The following is a 24,397-nucleotide window of genomic DNA, read 5'->3' on the forward strand; positions in this document are numbered from 1 at the left end:
TGCTCAAACCCAAATAGGGGCAAATTTGACAAACTATAATAAATTATCAGTGGGGTATTTTGAGCTGAAACCTCACAGACACATTCTGGGGACACCAGAGATTTATATTACTTCTTGTAAAAGGGGCATTATAGGTCCCATTTAACAATACTATCTTATATTTTGCACTTAATAGTCTATTTATAAATGCATTCCATCTATCAATGTCCACACATTCTCCCTTCAACTAGAATCACGACCGAAAACATAAATAGCACTCAATCTAACTCACGCTCTCAGCCCCTTAGCAACACCTTGGACAGTAAAATAACTAGGCATTGAGCAAAGAAATAAAAATTAGAGTACAGGGATTAGATAAGGGATTTAATAGCAATTAGTAATGCACTCTGAATACGAATAGAACTTGGTTTTCTGATGACAGAGTGCTGCAAAAGCTCTGACGAGTTTATCCTTATCCAGCATCTCATAACGTTGTGTAATGACAGCAAGAACGGACACAGAGTCTTTAAATATGAAACTAAAACCATCAGAAGGTGGGGACAAATTATTGTCTTAATCAGGGGCGGTTTCTTCATTAGGGCAATGGGGCAACGCACCACCAAAGTGAGAAAGGGACGGATTTTTCAATCACATTCAACCAGAGTTACGCTAGCTGTCACTGCTAGGCTGTTTGTTATGCCTCTGGATATAGTCCAATCAGAATCGAGTCACGCTCTGTGGATTACGGCCCCTTTTTAGGCGATTTCACTCTAGCGATTTGCCCCGAGTGCTCCCATAGACTTCCATTCAAAAACTTTTTTTTCGAACTGCAGGCACAGCAATGCATTCTCTATGGGTTCCGGAGGGCTCGCACTAACGTGCTTTCGTCATCATACGTAACCTTAACTTGTGCAGCGATTGGTGGAAACAAACATACCTCTATTAATATTTTTTTTTAAGCTGAAGTGACATCCAATAATTTTCTCAGTGCATTATTTACATTTCACAGATATATTCTCCATCTGCAAATGTTAGAAAGTCGAGAAAATATTTCCATTTTGCAGTCAGCAAGCACAAACTTCCGTGAACGAGCGCCGCCACACGCATGCGCGCCAAACAGACGGAGTTCAATCTGAGTAAAATACATTTTGCTAAAAATATTTGTGGTTGAAAATTTGTTTTTGTTGGCGAACATAATTATTTCATATGTAGAATTTCGAAAATACAACTAAGTGTATTTGTACGATAGCAGTAACTGTGTAAAGTGACTGTTGTAGGGTAATCAAAATAATAATAATAATTAGTCTGTTCTTTTGTTTTTATTTATTTTCATATTTTGTTTAGTGTATTTAACTTCTGCTTTAAAAAAAAAAAACATTTTGTTTTTAGATTGTAAAGTTACAATTTTAGAATATAGCCTAGGCCTAATGTGATTTGATCTCTTTTTTGCACATAATATAGCATATACTACACAGTTACATTCATGTTTGTTTTTATAGCCTTCAATATGAACATTGTTTCTAGGACAATATTGGGCAGGATGTGAAATAATTTTTTTTTTTATTAAATACATTTTTTTTTTTTTAGATCCCAGCCCTATGGTATGCTTTAAATACTGAATTTTCCATGTTTTAGATAAGCAGTAATGATACATTATTATATCAGTTGTTAAATGATTATTTGACAATTAGCCAATTAATTTCTGCATTTCTAAAAAAAAAGAATTGCGCCCCACCAAAAATTTTTAGCACCAGCCGCCACTGGTCTTAATGAATGAGTCATTGAATCATTCCATCAAATGATTCATTCAAAACGGCTGACTCATTCAGGGACGAAGCAAGTGGTTAGGTGTGTTTGACTTGAAGCGGCGCTGCACAGACCAACCGGTGTATGGCATCAAAGTACCGCAAGAGCGATTAGAGAACAGACGATGAATGCTTTTGGATCGCTCTCGCGGTACTTTGATGTCATACACCGATTGGTCTGCACAGCACCGCTTCAAGTCGAACACACCTAAGCTGTGTTCTAAATCTCTCCAAATACCCTCATTCACTATTCCCTACATTACCCCACTAATATAGTCCACTTGAAGGAGTGAATGAAAATGAGTGAGCAAATTTGGTCGGATGCATCAGAAGCTTCCGTTTTTGCACAGTTTGTGATTGCTATTTAATAATCTTTTGAAACTCCGCAAACTGGCAGCTCCAGTAGTGATGAAAAGCTTTATCTTGAACTCTGTCATGGAAACTAGAATGTATGAATCTTAATTAAACAATTTAATAATCAATTAAAAAGAATTCCATACCTTTATGAAATTATACTGTACCCACATTGGACCAGGGGTTTGGAAAATGGAAGGATGGATGATTAATTTGCGGGTGCCAAGTTCTGGCAAGCATGACTCTAATAGGGCATTATTGGTATTCTCTAGCCATTGAGTGTACATCAGTTGTACATTCGTTATTGTGGTGCATTATGGGATTGAATGAGTGCACTCGATAATGTCCACTATGGTTTCGGACACCACTACAAATGTCTGTCCCCTCAAATAGTGCCCTATTTATGGGTATAGGGGGCGATTTCAGACACAGCCCTACCATCATTATGATTGAGTCAAAAACACGGATTCATTCAATATAACAAAACATATCACTGTGTTGCTTGGAGATGTGCAATGTGGATTTGTTTGGAACCATTTTCATTTTATATATATATATATATATATATATATATATATATATATATATATATATATATATATATATATATATATATATATATATATATATATATATATATATTAATGCTCTTTTGCAGTGGTTACTATTATTTAAGTTTTTCAGCATGTCAATTTTTCTTTTACACCCAAGTTTCCCAGCTTTTAAAAGGTGCCCTAGAACCAGTTTATAAAAGATGTAATATAAGTCTAAGGTGTCCCCTGAATGTGTCTATGAAGTTTCAGCTCAAAATACCCCATAGATTTTATTTAATTATTTTTTTTAACTGCCTATTTTGGGGCATCATTAACTATGCACCGATTCAGGCTGCGGCCCCTTTAAATCTCGCACTCCCTGCCCCCCCAGCTCTCGACTATAATACAGTGCATTTACAAAGTTCACACAGCTAATATAACCCTCAAATGGATCTTTACAAGATGTTCGTCATGCATACTGCATGTGAGTATGGTATTTATTTGGATGTTTGCATTTGATTCTGAATGAGTTTGAGGCTGTGCTTCGTGGCTAAAGCATTATACAGACTGCAAGTGTTTAAAAATAAAAATAACGACACATTTAACAGTACATTAGCAACATGCTAACGAAACATTTATAAAGACAATTTACAAATATCACTAAACATATCATGATATCATGGATCATGTCAGTTATTATTGCTCCATCTGCCATTTTTCGCTATTGTTCTTGTTTGCTTACCTAGCCTGATGATTCAGACTGTATGTCTTTTCCATGTACTGAACTCTTGTTATTCAACTATGCCAAATTTAAATTCCATTTTTGATTCTTCCATTTTGATTTGATTCTAGGGCACCTTTAAAACACAAACTCACACATTTGTACACACGTGCATGCTGGGTAAAAAAACCCTTCCTGGGTCAGAATGGTTTGCTCATGGTTTTCACTGCCTTTTTTTTTTTTTACACTCCTTATATTTATTTACCACCTCTCCCTCCCTGCACACTGTTAAAACAGAGTGTCAATCACTCTGACCTTTACTGCTGCTCTCGAAAGCCCCACCACAGCAGTACTGAGAAAATACACATGAAAGAAAGACACAGAGATAGAGAGAGGGAGAGGGAGAAGTGCAGATGTAAAAAAGAGCAGGTTTCCTGTGTCAGTCAAAACCTCCTGATGATGGACAAATATCTTACTTTTCTTTAAAAAAGGGATGTTTTCGGTAATCTGAAACAGCAAGAAAACCACTTGTCATCCACCGCTAGCGGTGTAAAGATGCTACATGTGCTTGTTGCATTTAATGCTCTGCAGGACAAAAAAAAGTGACAGCAAAAAGAGTTAATTTTTTTCTCTTTTTTTAGTTCAATCTTTATCACAGCTTCAACAGTATATCTATAGCTATAGATTCAAAAACATCCGTTCGCCTACAATAATGTTGAGAAACTGCACTGGCCCTTGAATTACAGCAAGAGATTTATTGGCTAAATCACCATAAATACACATACAATTTGGCTTGCTGGAAAGTGTGAGTACAATGACACAACACGGCACAATAAACTAGTGATAAAACACACACACAGCTACTCATATTCAACTTCATATTCACACAGGTCGAGCGAGCATCCTGTTTACGGACTAGAGAAGGTGAACCACAGCACCTACACGCACACAACGAGAGAGAGAGAGAGAGACGAATAGAAAGAGAGAGAGAGAGAGAGAGAGAGAGAGAGAGAGAGATTGAGGGGGAGCAGGCGGTGCTTTCCATGGGTAGCTTAGTGAGGTCAGGTATACCAGCTCAGAGGTTGCAGGTTTTAACATAAAGAACTGCAACAATGCCCACACATACTCGCAATATAGAATCTTTATAATCCACTCACACCCAGTCTGCACTGCTAGAGACTCAATGCATGAGAAACTAAAACACTCCCAATTGGGGTAGGCGATAAGTAAAGAAAATTATATCATGACGCTCTTAAAATTTATGCTATGCTATGCTATGCTATATATATATATATATATATATATATATATATATATATATATATATATTTGATATATATATATATATATATATATATATATATACACACACACACACACACACACACACTTTTTTTAATAGAAAAATAGAAAATTTGAATGAGAGAGTGATTCAAAACTGTAAAAAAAAAAAATTAATAAAAAAAAATAATGATTTTCCTTTTAAAACAATGTCCAAAATAAAGGTAGGACTATTAGAATTCAGTGGGTTTTTTATTTTTATTATTTACTTTATTATTTCTTTATTTCATCTTACAAATTTACAGAAATAAATGTTATTTTTTTCTTTATTTATGACACACACACACACACACACACAACATACACATAAACTGTACGAATATGACTAACACTGATGAATAAAAAGGCCTATAAAGGTAAGGCTATTAAATAGCAGTCCCAAACTAGTTATTGTTAAAAAAATAAAGTTGGTACATTGGCATAAGCCACCACAGGAATCTTGTTTCCCGACATTTAGATGTGCCCGATTTCAACCCTGAGGAAATACATAAAGCAAATCTAAAAAATAAAGCGTGAATGTTTTATATAAATACAATAAGGTCTAAGGTCTAAATCCGAGTGATCACTTATATCAGAGACATAAGTCATATCGTCCAGCCCTAAAACTTGTATAGTTTTTGTCAGTGTTTATTTAGAAACACCCAATTATGCAGAATATAAGATGGTAAATATTTAATTGATGAGTTGTCAATACAATATATAACAATACAATATATAGGGTATGGTTTAATCCAAAATTTTGACAAAATGCAAGTTCACTTTTTCTGCCTGGAGTCCAGTTGTTTCTGTGAATTGCAGTGATCCATTTGCTTCTCTTTTCTGTAGCTGTAAAAATATACCTCAGATTTCTTGACAAATCTATTTATACAGTCAATCGCAAATCTCTTTCCCGTTTTGGATGAGTTTTGTTTTTTTCGCGGCATTCACGCTGAAAACCAACGCTGCCACTCAGTCTTTTTGCCACTCATTGGGCGTAACTGCAGTTACAATGGTCGACGGTGACATCATGTGCATACCCTCTATACTCCAACCGCAGTATATATTCAAATTATGTTGCAGTATATACTGCGAAAATGTCTAGAATATACTTACTGCAATAATTGACCGTATCTATACTGTACTGGCTGTATCTGTACACCAAAACGGTCTACGCTGATATGACGCGACAAAACTGGAGTGTCATGTTTCCACCTGCAGTGTAGGCACAGCTTGAAACAGCTGTTAGCTAAGAGAAAAACACACTGCACAACACTTCACTGGATTCACACAAACACACTGCTAGCAAACACCGTTTATATACAAATTAAAGATCCATGGCATGCTTTTTCCACATGAACACACACTGAAAAACCACACTCTAAAACCTAAACACCATTTGCTCATGTCAGGGGACTAAAACTGAAAACAAAAGCATGTCTCTGCCTCTGAGATGGACTCTACTCATCCTAACAGATGCAGAAATGGCGGAAGAGGCCCTTTACACCTGGCATTAGCAATAAACATGCATTTCGTATTCGTATAGTATCTGGATATAGTTCTTTTTAGCCATATTGCATTACATCTTCACTCTAATGCATATCTAGTACAGTCAGATTGAAAATGCCAGGTGTAATGGGAGCCATATGAAGTTACAGGTGAAATTTGAGAGAAATTCCACACTAGTGTATGAAAAAAGGATTAAAATTCAAACCCCGTAGGATGCAAATTCCAGCATCTGCATGGGTCTGATGCCACTAAAAAGTATGTCTACTAAACAGTTTATCTAGTACACAGTACAAAGATTCAGCTTATTTAACCAAAACAACAGTAGGTCGCTTGATTTCTGAAAGGATCGACTGACACACCAAAACAAAGTACGGTCATAATTTATCATTTTGGAATAGATTTGTTTATCAAAGATTACAAAAATACTTTTAAAAAGACTTCAAAAGTGGAGCTCACACTGACAGCGATTTAAAATTTAAAAAAGCGAATTGAATGTACTGACATGAAAAAAACACTACCACAAAAAATACAGAGACAATAAATCTATTAAAGGTAATTTAAAAATTTAATTTACCCGTCATAGTTGAATAACAAGAGTTCAGTACATGGAAAAGACATACAGTGAGTCTCAAACGCCATTGTTTCCTCCTTCTTATATAAATCTCATTTGTTTAAAAGACCTCTGAAAAACAGGCGAATCTCAACATAACACCGACTGTTACGTAACAGTCGGGATCATTAATATGTACGCCCCCAATATTTGCATATGCCAGCCCATGTTCAAGGCGTTAGACAAGGGCAGGCAGTATTAACGTCTGGATGTGCACAGCTGAATCATCAGACTAGGTAAGCAAGCAAGGACAATAGCGAAAAATGGCAGATGGAGCGATAATAACTGACATGATCCATGATAACATGATATTTTTAGTGATATTTTTAAATTGTCTTTCTAAATGTTTCGTAAGCATGTTGCTAATGTACTGTTAAATGTGGTTAAAGTTACCATCGTTTCTTACTGTATTCATGGAGACAAGACTGTCGTTACTTTAATTTTTTAAACAATTGCAGTCTGTATAATGCATAAACACATCTTCATTCTTTATAAATCTCTCCAACAGTGTGTAATGTTAGCTTTAGCCACGAAGCACCATCAAACTCATTCAGAATCAAATGTAAACATCCAAATATATACTATACTTACGCGATTAGACATGCTGCATGATGAACACTTTGTAAAGATCCATTTTGAGGGTTATATTAGCTGTGTGAATTTTGTTTATGTTGTTTAAGGCAAGCGCAAGCTCCGTGGGTGGGAAGCAGAAGATTTAAAGGGGCCGCAGCCTGAATCGGCGCATATTTAATGATGCCCCAAAATAGGCAGTTAAAAAAACGAAAAAAAAAAAAAAAAAAAAATCGATGGGGTATTTTGAGCTGAAACTTCACAGACACATTCAGGGGGCACCTAAGACTTATATTACATCTTTTAAAAAGACGTTCTACGGCACCTTAAAACTCACAAGTTATCATACTAAAACAAAGTAACGAATTACATGCTGAATCTTTGTTGGTTGCACATAACAACAAACGTATAGTAAAAAGCATTCTCTAACTCATCGGTATGAATCAGTGTCATGAATCACTCGCTGAATCTGTCAGTTACTGAATTTACATCTGACTCACTCGCTGACTGGATGTTTAGGACAATTTGAAGTGATCGTGAAAAAGACACAATCATTTAATTAAAAACAATCAAAGGTGTTTCAAAAAGGTTTTAATATGTAGTTAGGACCAGTTTTAGTAAAAAGCCCTAAAGAAATTCACCCAAACCTCATTGTAAATTTCACACACTGCACAGCTGTTGTGAATATTCACACTGGGGGCCTTCAACAGTGGTTGGGTCCAAAAACATAAGCACTCAACGATGCATAACACAGGCGTCATGGGGCTATACTGTTGAATTACAGGCGACACTGCAATGTTACACAGTCAATATTTTGAGCAGGGGCTGTTTCACACCCACCACCCACATGACCGTGTTTGTCCTCTGAGCGCACAGTTCTCAGAGGTATTGGGTGAATGTGTTTTACACAAAAACACACAACCACCCAAAGATGAGGAACTGTCATATGCAAAGCACACAATGGATCTCATATCAGTCCTGATGTTGCAGATGTGGAGGCTTTGGACAGTCTGTGCCAGTGTGAATCAGTAATGTTGACAGATTTGCTTTACTACTAATGATTGAACTACATCAGTAAATAAATAAAGCAGAAGCTAACAGACAGAACAAACCTATCAAGACAAACCAGTCAGTTAATGGAAACCACTGAAGTGTAAAATCACTAAATTATTAAATAGGCCAAACAATGTGCTCAGATATCCCAAAATAAATAAATATATTAAACAGATTTTCAAAATCCCAAAATAACTTAATAAATAAAAAAATAATTAAATGAAATAATAAATTAATTAAAATAAGGGATGCATTACAAATGCATGTTACTTGACATTATTATTATATCAATTATTATTGATATAATACAATTATAATACAATTATTAATTAACGTCCCCAAAATGACAACTCTATGGAACTTGTATTGATTAATCTACACTGATTTTATCAGTAATCATTTATTTTTTCCATAACTGTACAGAGCATTGGTTCTCAGCTGGTTTTGAATCAGGACCGCAATAACAAGTCGGGCATTAAAATGTATTAACATTATCATGAACTATGCAGGTCCAAAATTCTGCAAAATAATTACCAAGACCAGTTGAGAAACGCTTAAATACTGTACATATGTGACATGAAACTACAATTTCAAATAATGCATTTACAAATGACAGATAAGAAAAAAGTGATGCATATAAAACAATGCATGCAATAAATCAATAAATTAGTTTTGCCAATTATAAAAAAAATTAACAAGTACAAAAGTATTACTTGCACTTCTGATCTAAAACAAAATTCAGTTGCCATCAGTGAACCACGCTCTGCAACTGTATGTGTATGCGTGTACATCTTTGAAAATGCATCAGTTTGTATTGCTGCTGTGTGCATCTCTCTGTGTGATATAATTCTTGGTTTTAAATTGTCAAGTGTTATGCTTTCGGAGAAACAGGGACATGTCTGATTTCGTTATGAGTGATGACTGTGGCCTACTTATCAATCTGCAGATTTTCATATTGATAAACATGGGTACAAGGTCAAAGCTGCTTGATCACGTTAAGAAATGAAACTTTGAGTCAGACTGGGTTTCAGTCAAGTATCAGACCGTTTCTTCAAAAAGCAAATGAAAAACACACACAAAAATCCCATTCATTTACTTCATAGAAAATTAAACCGTTTTGCTTAAAATAAAAGTTTGCAAATGTTGCGCTTCATCTCAAAGCTGGATGGTTTGCTTCATTGCTTCATTTATCAAAGATTTTTCTAAAATCCCTATGGAGAAAATAAATGGGCGAAAACACTTCCAGAGCTAAGGCTGATAAAAAAAATGGCCATTTCACTCAAAAAATGCAAGCATAAAACATAATAAACACAAATAACTATCATAGTATACTTTTTGCAATTTGTTATTAGGTTCTGTGTAAACCTGTGCAGACCGTAGCAGTGTTTTTACACTGGATATTGTGTTGTTGATCTGATTTGGTTGTTAAAGAGTTGAAACAACTCTGGATGTAGTTGTGTGAGCATCTGCATGTGCATAAGGTCACCGTGAAGCTCTAACACGCTCCAGATGGGAGGATGCGGTTTTCTAGAATTAGAAATATTTTCCACAGCACTGGATGCGATTGCTGTACAGCAAATAATACTAGAAAAACAAGACACGATTACACCTCCAACACATATACGTAATTGCAAAATCTGAACTCTAACTTTATTAAAGCATTTCTTCTTTCTCGCTTGCTTACACACCAAAAGCCACATCAGAAGACATCAACAAACTTCACAAACACAAGTTCTTATACAATCCATACTCCATTGGCTCAAATGCATTGCACACCGCTGGCTATCCTGGCATCTGTATATAAGAGTCCAAATACATCTTTCCGATTTAACGTTTCTAAGCACAGCTCGACCAAACTTGTTCAGACTACATCAGCAATTAAAGGTCTGTAGTCTCCAGCCCTTGAAGCCCTGTTTAATGAACATTATCATTTGAGGCCCAAAACAGATGTTTCTTAAGCCTTCCAAACAACATCACGTACACATAAACAAGCAAGAAACAGTAAACATATTTGGGTCAAAATCTCAGGGTAATAATGGAACAATAGTTTTAAAAGCTGACTTTTCACTATTATTTGCAACAGGATCTGCATTTTCATGGGTTTTAATAAAATATTTTTGTTATAAGAGACAGCACAATAATTTTGTACATCAAAACCACTCTTTTCAATTTAACTTGATTTTAAAAAGTCAACAAATTTGTGACAACTGAATGAATTTTTGACAAGCCAAACATGTCAGTCGCTGAGTAACCTGTAATTTATTTAAGCCACGGAATTAACTTCATTCCATAAATAGGGAAGCGCGATTTATCGCGATTTAACCGCACGCGATTTGCCAAAGGCTGTGATTATTTTTTGCGCAGCTTGTCAGAGCTGTACAGCTCCATGATGCTTCTCCATCTGAAAGCCAGAGGGCGCCCTTGTGCAGAAACTGCAAATATACCCTGGCGCAGAAGAAGAAAACACGCATCATATCGCTGTAGCTGAATAAGATACAGAAGATTGAAACGCTTTGATTGATTAAACATGACTAATAAACACACGACTGCCTTATTCTGTGTAAGAAGCCACGTCATCTCACAGAAGGATGCTCAACTGTCATTATGAAGTGAGTATGGAGTAAAAACATGTTATTAAATGTTGTCTTTTGTTGGACAAGATGTTAATAAATGCTTCTCATGTCTGGAAAGATGTTTGACACGTGTTGCTCTTTCAAATGTAGGCCTACAGTATAATCGACTCAAACTCGCAGTGCTTTCAGATGGATTATAGCCATACTTCATTGACAAGCTGCGCATAAAAAAAGTAATCAACGACTTTGCGATTTCATAATCGCACTAAGAATCGCATGTAAGCGATAATCGCGTTTAACACTCTGAGGTCTGACGGTATCGCCGGCGATACCACCGTGGTTTTTTTCTTATCAGTGTGAAAGAGACTCAAAATACTCCGTCAATGTTGCACATACAATTAAGAGTTATACACCATTTTAATCTGTGGAATATCTTCTTTCATTTGTGTACACTCAGAGTAAAAACAGAATTTTGTGCTTTTTGTAAAATAAAGAAAACTAACATGATGCGTGATTTCTCCTCTCCCTCTGAACGAACTCCAATCTGATAGTTCTCAGAAAATGAACTGTAACTTAGTGAATACTAATGACAAAAAAATTACACTTATGTCTAAAAAAACGTTAAGATGTCAGGTTTTAAATCATGTAAGTCAAATCGAAAACAAACCTTCTTTGTTAATGTAATCTGTATGAAAAGAGAGCCATGTCAGAAGTCTGTGATTCAGCTCATTATCTGCTAATGCGGCCACGCCCACGGAGCCAGCGCTATTCAGACGCTAATTCAGTCAATACATGCATTTATTATCTCAATCGTGTATTTATTGTCTTGAAAAGTGTTTATCTGGATGTAAAAGTCATGGTTAGCGATCTCTAGAAGACATGCAGTTACTTCCTGTTTACTTGTCTTCTACAGATGAAGTTTAGATGAGTTTTTGTTTCTTTAGCGCCCTCCTGCTGCTGTATGTATTGGAAACTCCATTCATGGAATAGCCTCTTCTTCTTTTAGATGAATTTGTGGACTAAAATGCACAGAGCGCCCTCCGACTTCAAGGATGAATTGAAAACACCAGCGCTCATAGTAATGACAGTGAATATTAAATAAAAATAACTCCTCTGTATAGAAAATTGACATAAGCATATGAGAATCCAATATTTCTCCAAATGTGCATGCTTTTAAACTAAAAGCCTATATTCAGACTCTTTGCATCACAGAAATACATTATATTTTAAAGTATAATATAAAACCATTACTTTATATTGTAATAATATTTTTCTGTATGTTTCATATATCATAATGAGCTTGAGACATCACAGAAGGTTTTTTTTCACAGCCTACCTGACTGAAATGCCTCATTAATATGCAAGTCATTTCAGCTCATTACTATCCAATTCTTTTGTCTTCTCAGGTGAGAATGGCCCATTTTCAGTGGTGATTCACGCCTCCTTGCATACTGTGTTTCTTGGCAAAAAGTGTCTTACAAAAACTAAATCAATATATTGTTAAATATGAAGGAGTAGGCAGCATAATTTTTACATAATTTTGAAGCAAAAACTCTAGTCTACAACCTCCAATACCCTAAAGTCTTATGAACACAGATTTATTATACTTTTTTTGGCCTTATTTCAGTGACTTAAGTTTTTTGTTTTTTCAACAACCACGCATAAATGTTATTCCTTCAAAAACACAAACATGTACATACATGTTCCTCACATATTATTGTAGCCTAGTTTGTGCTGAATACAGTGTAATGACACTTTTTCCATTAATATGTTTATGAACAACTGAAAAAAGCACAAATGTCAGGGCATGTCAAAAGTTCTCCAGGCCCCAAATCAGCCTCAGACTCCAGAGGGTTAAGTTCAATGTTATTTTCCATATCGTGCAATAAATCGTGCAGCCCTAATAATGAACTATATAATAATAAATGTCTCCAGGACGTTTTACAATTACCCAAAAATCTAACAGTTCATCCCTTATGCATGTTATGTCCATGTTGGTTGAAATATTAAAACTAAAAACATCGACATAACACACTCATGGGCATCAGTCACTTCACTGAATACTTGCAGACTAAGAAATAAATAATTATCACCTCACCATCTGTTTTCAAATCCACATCATTTGAATATCACAACGTTGATGTCTGTCCAAAAATAACATGCACAATAAACAGTAGTATTTACAAGCAGAGGTCCAGCGAATACACGCATTACTTGGAAAACCCACACTACTGGATACTTTGACTAATGTCATCGCTTTCTGAGAAGAGTGAGAAAATGGTGGCCTTTAACATGCTGTCTCTGTCAGAGATGATATTGTATGTAATACATAACACACGAGTATGAATTTGTTCTTCACTTGTTGAAATTGAATTGGAATGAGTGAAATACTTCACACTGCATGCTACAGAGAATAAACACCAATCTAATTGAAAACCTACGTTAGTGAACATTGTTGAACATGTTGAATGTTATATTTTGACAGACATTGCTTATGCAGGAACCAAGCATTCTGATCCTGACATTTCTGAATTGAATATTTTCAATAATTTTCTATTCTTGACTGATCTTTTTTTCCCATAATTTTGGCAATAGATGAAATCATAAATGAGTGATCTTGAGATGAGTCCCTGTAGTCGTCCATTTTGACTCTTGGAACTTGACAGGTGATTTTCATAAAATGTAGTGATCACTATCTTCTTAGTCATTTAAAACAGTGGTTCTCAAACTTTTTAGCGTAGAGTACCCCCTGAAGGGATTCCCATTCTTCTGCGTACCCCCTCTCTTCCACTTCGACTGCAGTCACACCTTTTCCATTAAGGGACAATATTTGCCCCCTAAATTGATTTTCCAGTGCATATTTTTACGTTTATGAATAACTTTATAAAATAAATAATGTTTTAAATAAAAAAATGTTTAATAGAGAAATAGGCTTGATGGTAAAACGAAGTGATACTTTTAAATATTAAACAAGTCACTGTTTTTATGAGTGAGTCATCGAGTCATTCATTCAGTAACGAAGCAAGTGGCTGTGAATGAATCATTGAATCATTGACTCTCACGATTCGTTCAAAGCCGCATTCGTGTGTTGTAGTTCTGCTCTGGTTTTCGTTAGAAAAAAAACGTACCCCAGTTTGAGAAACACTGGTTTAAAAGATTAAAGGAAATTATCAAAGTTTGATAAAATGTTGTTTAATTTTCTAATAAAAGATACATTTATTCACCCCTTAGCAGATTTTGACCCCATATATTGCATGGCTTATCAAAGAGGCTCTCTTTTAAATGCTTGATCATGACTGGTGAATCGTGGCTTTCCAGAGTAAAATATTTAGGATGGATGGATGGCATAATTTTTTACCTAGAAACACGTAACTAGCAATCTGTTTAGGCTAAAATGAACATGAAAATCCAGCAATTATGATTCATCTAGCAGCTTCAGTGAGTCATGATTCTAAAATGTCATGCACTTAAAAACTGTTTAGTTTTAATCGTCTAATAGACAAGTACATGGAAAAGCTTGATGTTGAGCCCTGGATACACAAGTAAACATATTTATACATATATTCTAGCACTTTTTTTCTGACCTATCTAGTCATTTAACTTGATAATAATACAACACTTCTGTGAAATCTGAAAGCAGATAAACTAATTTATCTGCTGTGCACATGCTGGTTTTAAAGTTAGGACTTCCCTGAAACAAAGTTTCTCACGCAAAGAAATTATCAGCTACCCTGCAGCTTCCTCTCTTAGCATAGCAGCCCTCGCTGCTGCTATTGTAGCGAACACACCAAACATAGAGCGTACAATTACAGAATCAAGGCATGGACTAGTATGTGCTCTGTGATGCAGCCTCGAAGCTCACACAACAATGTTCACAAGCATATACATGCAGTACATGAGATACTATGAAATGAAGTATGATGCATGCTCAGAAAAAGCATTTAGATCTCTCTCCCTTCAAAATGATGAAAATAAAAAATGTAAAAAAAACAAACAAACAAAAAAAAACAATTAATGTGCTTCTAATTTGAAGCTAAAATGTGTGTGCATGCTTCTGACATTTATTGGAGTGTATAAACTTTAAGTGTTTGAACTTTCTTGGTCTACGTTGTCGTTCCCTTATATAGACATTCAGAGCCAGTCCTCACATCTCTGCCAAGATTCCTCAGCAGCCAATCAGTGCCTTGATATAGCCGTGCCGTAACCTCTCAAGTGAGCAGACATCATTTGCTGCCTGAATGAACTAACAAAACTACCAATTAGGCTATCATGCTGTGTAACCAGGAGAAATGGAGCGAGGCGGAGAGAAATGCAGACAAAACAGTAATTGTGTCCTTATTAGTTTCATTACGTACGATAACATCAATCATACCCTGTTTCAAATTGGCTGTTTGTCTTGCATGTGGGTGGATAATTAGGTTAAATTAGTGTTACTATGAACATATCACTTACTAGATGAATCACGCCAATCCTTGGTTTTGATTTCAAGAAAAAACAAAAAAACAAAACCATTTTCATCACTTACTCACCCTCATGATGTTTCAAACCCATCTGAATTTCTTTCTTCAATGTAGCAGGATGAATTTTGCAGAATGTAAGAGCTACAGGGCTACTTTTCTAAATTGATTTTAAAAGTTATTTACTGAAAATCCTCCCCTCTGCCTGCCATAGCTCTTAAAGCTCATTTGTATTTGCGATATTGAAAATGAAAGGCCTCAAGATCATTCACACCATGTTTGACATCAAATCCAATTAGTTCTCATGTTTCAGTGACATCAAACGTGGTGCAACACATCTTGATGCAGCATATTTGCATATAGGTAAATTAAATTGTAATTTTTATCAACTAAAACAAGACATCGCTCTTAAATCTCAATCACATTTGAATATATTTAAACAGAACGCTTGGCTCTCATGTGTCATTGACGTCAAAACTGGTGTGTGAAATGTTAATAAAATTTAACTAAAACACGTCATGACTTGGCTCTGAAATCTCATTCAAGCTTGCATATATTTAAATATAATTGTTCAAGGTAAAGCCCTTTTCACACCCGTGTCAGGCGTGTCAAGCAACGGGAGACAACGTCTCTGGAGCTCACGTCACTGTCTCGAGTTCAGGCAAGACAGACAGTATAGATCCAGAGCGATTTCACTGTTTTATATGATTTGATTGTACATACATGGATATAATAAAATGATGCGTGGAAAAGAAACTGTCGGCAGTTAATTATATGATGCTGTGAGCAGTTTAGCACTGCTGCAGTTCATATTACAGTTTCCCTGCATTGTATTGATTATTAGGGGCAAGAAATTAGATTATTTGTCAAATTCGAATGACGTTTTAGTATTTTTTTTACCGTATGAGTGAGTTTAATTTGTTGATAGAGTGATCGTTAATCTAGTTAATGATTTATTGCACTGAGCTGCTCTGCAGTCACAACACTCTACAACAGCAGAATGTTACTTTTAATTATTTTAAACCTAATTCCTAGTCAAATTAGAATAATTTCTTAGTTTTATATATATCATTTGTGATTGCATTTTCTATAGATATGATCAGACGTGCAGTCTACCAATGATATTAGAGCGACAGCACTAGGAACGCCCACAAGCGACTTCACATGCAGCGAGAAAGTCGCTGGCGGGGTCAACGGGGCTTAAGTCACATCAGATTTCAGTCCTAAATGTACAATTGCAATTGGTTCTTGCATGATTTGTCATTGACATCAAACTTCGTATAACGCATTTTGACATGCCATATTTGAAGATACATGAATGCAAATGAGCCAGGACATTCTACTAAACAACTCATTTTGTGTTTCATGGAAGAAATTCATGAGTTTTAGAAAACATACTGTAAAGGCAAGAAAATGATGACAATTTAACAAATTTCCATGAAATATACCTTAACATTTTTTCTGCTGAAACTGATTTTATCTAATGCCGCATTTCCACTGCATGGTATGGCTCGGTACAGCACACTTTTGGCCGGTTTCCACTGTGTACGGTAACTAGTACCTGGTACTTTTTTTAGTACCACCTCGGTTGAGGTTCCAAGCAAGCCGTACCGATACTAAAATGTGACATGTAAACACTGCAGATTACTGATTGGTCAGAGAGAATCATCACTACCAGCGTTATTGGATTTGCGACACAAGACTTTGAAGCGGTACTAAACTGCAGTGGAAAAGCGAACCGAGCCAAAGTAAAGTGAGTCGAGCCGAATCGTGTCGTACCACGCAGTGGAAAAGCGCCTTAAAAGATTTGACCAATATATCAAGTTACAGTAAGCCAGCAACAACTACAAACTCTACATTTAACAAATTAGGAAAAAAAATAAATGCATGACAGTAGTCACTCTTCAAAAATGCATTTCGATCGGTCTCCTTACCTTGGGTGGGTCATAGAGCTCTAGCTGGTACCTCTCACTAGCTGTGTGGTCATTGGTCCTCCTGACCTGCAGGCGGCAGCGCAGCCAATGTGGGGGTGTGTCTGAGATAGTGTCATCCACCTCCAGGTACCGCAGCTGCCCCTCTTTACAAATACTTCCTGTCTCTTGCCTCCGTCTCACAGTTCGCAATGGATTCCAACGTTCCCACAGCATAGCCCTCTTTGAGGTGCGATGGGCAGGTACCTGCACAGTCTGAGGTGGGGTTTGAGATGTGCATTCAACAGTCGCAGATGGTCCGCCCACCTGGACTGAATCGTCCCTTGGGTAACCACTTGAAGATTCATCAAGTTGCGGAGATTTCTTAAAGACTTGGCATACTGTTTCTCGAATGCGTCTAAAGGAAATGTGGGTTACCTCACTACGGGATGGGAAGGGAAACGCAGGGGGCGTGTATCGCTCTGACCCGGTCCTCTGCTCCGGGTGTTCATCTTCCTGGCTATGTGGCCGTGTTCTGCGTGTAGTGTCTGTAGGAGAGCAGCGCTGCAACTGCTCCTGTTCCCTAGGGATGCTGCTGGCATCTGGTTTGGGCGCAAACACGGCAACTAGCGGAGCCACTCCCGGCCGCACGGTCTCCCGGTAATCCAGCACCCCTGAGAAGGAAGTGATGCGTAAGCGGCCAGTCATTGGTAGTAAGGGCGGAGGCGGCGGGGGCCGCAAGGCGGGTTCTGCATCTTTAGCCACCTCACAGCTGAAGTGGTGCTGGAACAGGGCACTGAACTGCTTTGAGAAACTTTCCGGCGGGACGACATCCTGTACCGGTCGCTCTTTGATGAAGCGCCGGTAGTGCTGGGCAAGTTCTCGGGCCGTGGTGCTGGCATGCAACTCGCAGAACTCCCTCCATCCACAAGGAGGTGATACGGATGGTGCAGTGCTTGTGGTCTGCTGGACAGTGTTACCATTCATTGCAGTAACCAGCACAGCAGGAAATCACTGTGAAAAACAAGTGAACAACATCACAAAATTGCATCCATGCACTAAAAATTAAGAGGCTGTGCTATATTTTGAAAGATATTATTGCTAAACAGTATTGTGTATGACTGGATTCGAAATATAGCACCGACTCAAGTAGCTTTTTTAAAATGCTTAATTAAAAAAAATATCAAGTACACATTTAATTTAAGCTATTTTGTGAAGCTACTTCAGTACATGTGAGCTAAGGTTTCTAGACTCTATGGCTGCTGCATATTAATATAGAAAGGCAACCAAACATTATTCATTTTCAGAAGCTACATTTATATGCAAACTAATAATCCTTTTATAATTGGACTGATGGCTAAATTGGACTGAAAAATCTTCATGTAAACACCTCAATCAATGTGAATGAGCTCAAATTTCAAATGAAATTTCTAAGCAATTGAGGGGTGGTGAAGATCTTAATCTGCTTAACAGGAAAATTTTAGCCTTGTAAATCTTTTAATCTGACTACTTTTTCAAACTGCTTTAAAAATGTGCACACATGCGGTGTCTTGATGTGTGTTTATATAGATATTACGTCTTGCGAATGTGCGTGTTTATTTATGCTCACGGTAGCTCTGGTGACATTCTCGTGCTGGCCTTTTTTGTTTCTGATTGTGGCAACTAGGCACTGTGCTTACGCAGAAATTTTGTTCAGAACAGATGTAATGCACACATAAATGAATGTGATTGCAAAGTTTATGGTATATTTGAACAAACCTTTGAAACAACAGTGCACATAAACATACCTAATAGAACTGCTGAGTTCCACTGATTTGAGTGTCAAAGATCATTGAACACAATTCAACAAAGTTGAGCAGAGTGCAACTTTTTCAAATAAGCAGCAACAACATTTACAAACTACCAATGAAAGTTTTGACAGTGATTTCATAAGTGCATATGAACAGGTCAGTGTGATTGCTCAAAGTGGCTAGAAATGGAAATTCGAATTCTGATGTCAATCTTCCGGTGAAAAAGGTGATGTATGCTGGACATCTCAAATCATTTTGTCTGCTTAAACCCCACCCCTTTCTTAAAATCAACTGCAAGTGCACATTAAGGCCCTGTTTACACCTGGTATTAAGATGCTTTTTGATCAATCAGATCACAAGTAGATGAGGGAGATGCATTCTTGTTTACACCTTTTGTTGTTTTTACCTTTTATTAGGATAGGACAGTATGTAAACAGGAAGCGAAGTCAGAGAGAGAGAGGGAAAGGTCCATGAGCCGGGACTCAAACTCGGGTCACCCCGAAGCGAACGGAGCTATATGCCGATGCTGCCCACAAGGCTATCGGTGCCTCCGTCTGTATTGACCACTTTCAACCAATTCTGTCCTGATTTCTTCGAAGGGAGGGTCTATGGGTGGGTAAATGTATGGGTTTTTTCAGATCTTTCGATCTAATTGACAAAATATGCTCACATAATTTACGGAGAGCATCAGCTTTCGTTTCTGCTCTGATAGCCGCAAGACCGCTGTGAGTGCATGTTAGAAATCAGGAATGGTGAGAAAGAATTGTGATTGGTACATTCAAACCAAACTTGGGTCTCCAGCCAACAGAGTTGTGGCTAGCGTGTCTGGCTAGTGCGCTTCCCACAATGTTTATGCATCTTTTGTGCTGTTTGAACGCATTTGACAACATGAGCGTTTACACTATGAAAGCTACCCCGTAGAATGTGTTTTCGAATACTTGGTCAAAAGTGGACAAGCTCAAAATGTTTTAGACCTTGTTTACACCTGTATTTAGCTTCGTCCACTGAACCAATCAACAAAAACGCATCTTAATACCAGGAGTAAAAAGGGCCTAAGATCTGCCTCCATTCAACCAACAACCAATAAACTGAACCAAGTCCCACCATAGAGCTTGTTTTTTTTTAAATAATCCGTTTCACTTGGACAGGGGCGTAGTTTGTGGGGGGCATGGGTGGAGGTAACCCCCCCCCCCAATATTCAAATCCATCAGTTACAACCACCCCCAATATTTCAACATGAAAATCACAGTAGATCAAATGAAAAATATGTAGAATTCATTTATTTTGCAACAATAATTTTGTTTCTAATCAAATATGAGTTTGTCATAATAAATTAAACAAAAAAAAAAAATACTCCCCCTCCATTGAACCGATTGGTAACGGCCAACCAATGCGTGTCGCACTTTCACCAAAACAACTCGAGTGGTGCTCTACTGAATGAGAGAGGAGGGGTAGCACCAAAAGAAGAAGAGAACCGCTGCCCAGCTGACTATATTGAACTGATGGTCAAAGAGGGACGTTAAAAAGAATAAAGTATGTACTGAGAAGGAGGTATGAGAATATTGTAATAGCTAAGTACACTCCACATATATTTTAGCTAGCTAATCCATTGCAATTTAGCCATAACTATCAGTGCAACTGTAACCAGTTACCAAAACAGCCGTTGTTCATTTTTCAATCGTGTCTGTAATTATCAATGACAAAATTATTCACATCGGTGTTTGTTTTCTTCCTAAATTAATCTGACTTTTGAGCGAATTGGCTAAATGAACGATCAAAGTGACTCACTCAATAAAAAAGCGAATCGCTGCCGCCTACTGGTGGTTTCAATATTTAACAATTTCTTTCTTTTTAGAATCACTCAGTTATGTTAGAATTTGATGAATGATTATACATAAATTTCATTAAGTTATGAAGGATATATATATATATATATATATATATATATATATATATATATATATATAGATAGATAGATAGATATCCAATAACACTACACATAAAACAGATTATTATTTTTGATTAAGAAAATAATAACAGGCATACCAATGTTCAGCCCCCCACAATGTTGAAACCAAATCTACGCCCTTGCACTTGGATGTGCCACAATACAGAATTAAAGATCTGCCACTATGTGAACAAGTATTTTGTGAGAGATTGTGTTTTAATATCATATTATATAAGGTTTTGATATTCTAGTGTGTGTGAACAGTTTATCTCTTTGTTTACTCTGCACGTCTACTGACTTAGCAATCTCTGTACCGAAACTAGTCTGTTCAATGAATCAAACTTTCTATGAACGCTAACAAAGTGTATCAGTTTAGCTCATCACTGAAGGGCTGACGCAGTCTTCTGAACTCTGAGCTGGCACAATACAGATTCTTCACTTTTACTCACTCACTCATTCAGCTCTTCAGTACAGGAAGAGAGTGACTAATATCGCTCATGCCACTTTATAATATGCCACAGGTCAAACACAGAAATATCTGAGGCCATCTTTGATGTGAAGAGGAAGACTGAGGAAGTTGAAAGTGTCAGAAACATCTGATACCAGTCCCTGACGGGCCCGCGGTTCTCGATGCGAAATTCGCTTGTGAATGCGCAAGTCCCTCCACACGTGGTACAAACCACCTTCGGAATCAGATCACAGTCGCCATTTGCAGCTGGGGAAATTTTCTTTTGAGGCTAAAAAAAAATCTGCACATGGGTGCTGTGCTGCACCAGACACGTTGCGACACAACTGGAGCCAATCTCCCCATTCTTGTTCCCCACATCCTCATTCACGAGCACACAGCCTTCTCGGACGCCTGTGAGCGTTTAACTCTGCGTGAGAAGTAAACACGACTGCTCTTTTTTAGAGGGCTGTTCTTAAAGTTCTGTTAGAAGCCCTGAAGCATGACAAAATGTAGGTTTAGTACATGAAGAGAGCAACAGATCAGAAAAACCACAACACTCGCATAGTAAGTAAGAGAAGGGGGCCATTCTATAGATGGCATCATGCGCTCTGCTCTTTTATTGGGTGACAGGAAGCATTAACCTACACAGGGAGAGGAACACCCATCACACGTATAGCTGTTTTCTTTGGTGTGCAAAGTCCTTTCTGACAAGACATGCAAAGCTGGTCACGAACACGTCTTTAAGATGTGTTGCTGGTTTGGTGGTTTGCACACAAGGCTTCCTAACTTGCTTAAAGAAATGGTTTACTCAAAAATGCAAACTTTGGTAGTTTTTAATTTTTAAATGACACTATGATTTAATTTAATTTACAACAGAAAAAGAAAAAAAAACCCACAATAGCATTTATATGACTTTACAAAAGGCAGAAAATATATAGAGAGATTATGTTGGTCAGAAGAATGTCATTTAATGTCAGTGTGATATAACACAAAGTATAGTGTTATAGATGTACATTACACTTTTTAAAAATGAAAATATACAAAACTTTGCTGGATTTACAATGTTAATATCTGTGGAGCTGTGTCTTCACAGTCTATGAAAATGGTCCAATGGATATTTTTGATGGAAATTGTTTTATCTATTAAAAAACCATGTTGCAAAGCCATTTTCTTATGATAATCCATGATTGAATATTTGACAAATAAAAATGACAGCTCATTTGGTTATTTTCCAGATGTATCTGAAACTTTTTGGATGCAAACCAAAGACAAGATTATTCAGAGTAAATGACTGGGGCTGTTCACACATAATGCATTTCTGTATTTAAAAACACCAGATGCAGTGTAATGGAAAAAAAAAAAAAATTCTTAAGAAGATTTTGGCATCATTTATATACCCTCTTGTCACTGAAAACCCGTATGGTTTTCTCTCATCATATAAAAATGGCACTTTTGTGTTCCACAGAAGAAAGCAAGTCATACAGGTTTGGAAAGGCATGCAATGATATTCATTTTAAGGCAGCAAAAATTTCTTGGTTAACCAGCACCAGACTAGCACCGAACCAGCCTGGAAAGTCATAAGCTGATCTTTTCAGCAGAATTCAAGACATACGTCGTGTTTACAGCAAGGCCCGTCCTGCAGAGCGCGTGCTGTTGTTCAGCGCACATGCCGCGTGACGTAGTCCCGCCCCCTGCGCTGGCCCCCAGTTGCTCGTTCTATCAGTGATCATCCGGCCCACTCATGACTCAGCAACCTCCAAACAGACTAACATCACTTCCTCTCTGGCCGTCTCTCTCTCTCTCCATCATTCTCCCCTTCCTCATCCTTCACATGCATGCATGTTAAATTCCCATTTTTGCAATACCTCCATCGTGTTTTCTTTTCACCCTAACTGCCCTATTTCTCCATCTTAAAACCTCCACATACCCAAACAACCACTTTAACCCATTTCCTGTTTCACACCAATAGCTTTTTTATTTTCCTCACTTGTGTTTTCCCCTCTCCATATACTTTGCACTTTACTACTCTGATAACGGTCTTTCTGGCAGAGTTGGGCGGTATGACCAAAGTCTCAAATCACAGTGTGATTTAATTTATTTGCATATATTATTATTACCCTACCCACGTGATCTGCGAGCCCAATACTGACAATAAAGTACCCGTCACTCTCACTGTAATTCTTTCTTGCCCTCTTTGCAAAAAAAAAAAAGTGATTTTATAGCTTTGTAAGAGAAGATGCTTTTTTGCTAAACCTGAAAAGTATTAAAAAGTAGCATTTAGAAGTTATAATAATATAATTTTCTACCATATACAATTGAATGCACCTAGCAAACAACAACTTGCTTTGTTCTGGTTTCACCTCACTCCAGTCTAAATTCACTTTTTTTAGAGGTAGGCCTAATTTACTACACATTGACATTTAAATAACCTGAAAATATTGTGGATTATTAAGGCTAATTTTACTAACCACTCTTGCTAAATGGGGTAATCACACTTATGTTCTCATTTCAGAGTTGTTTGAGTAAATGATTCATTATAGACCGTGTGGACAGATCAGTTGTTGTCATGATTCATTAAAATGAATCTGTTCAAAGGAGTCATTAGGTCGCGAATTGGACATTAGCGGACGTTGACGCGTTGCGTGCGAATCGCGACTGTTATTAGGACATCGCAAAAGATTTGTCAACACAGAAAACACTTCACCACTGGATAGGATTTTCTTTTTGTTTACTGAAAGTGTGGTTTATGTCAGCTGCACGTGCAGGACACCTGTCAGAGAAGATGAGGTGACGTTCTTTTGAGCACGCAAGAGGTGACGT

The 24,397-nt window shown here is 37.1% G+C and overlaps 1 protein-coding gene across 1 annotated transcript in view; it reads right to left on the minus strand.

Annotated features, from left to right (window-relative positions):
* Nucleotides 1-24,397, minus strand: part of sh2b3 (SH2B adaptor protein 3) — a 56,715-nt gene that overhangs the window by 21,909 nt on the left and 10,409 nt on the right. The window contains exon 2 of the mRNA XM_067405917.1: nt 17,416-18,405. Coding sequence (XP_067262018.1) covers nt 17,416-18,378 — 963 coding nt within the window. The 5' untranslated portion in view covers nt 18,379-18,405. The remainder of the gene's footprint in view (nt 1-17,415; nt 18,406-24,397) is intronic.

The sequence above is a fragment of the Chanodichthys erythropterus genome, chromosome 13 (assembly GCF_024489055.1).
Source record: "Chanodichthys erythropterus isolate Z2021 chromosome 13, ASM2448905v1, whole genome shotgun sequence".
NCBI lineage: Eukaryota > Metazoa > Chordata > Actinopteri > Cypriniformes > Xenocyprididae > Chanodichthys > Chanodichthys erythropterus.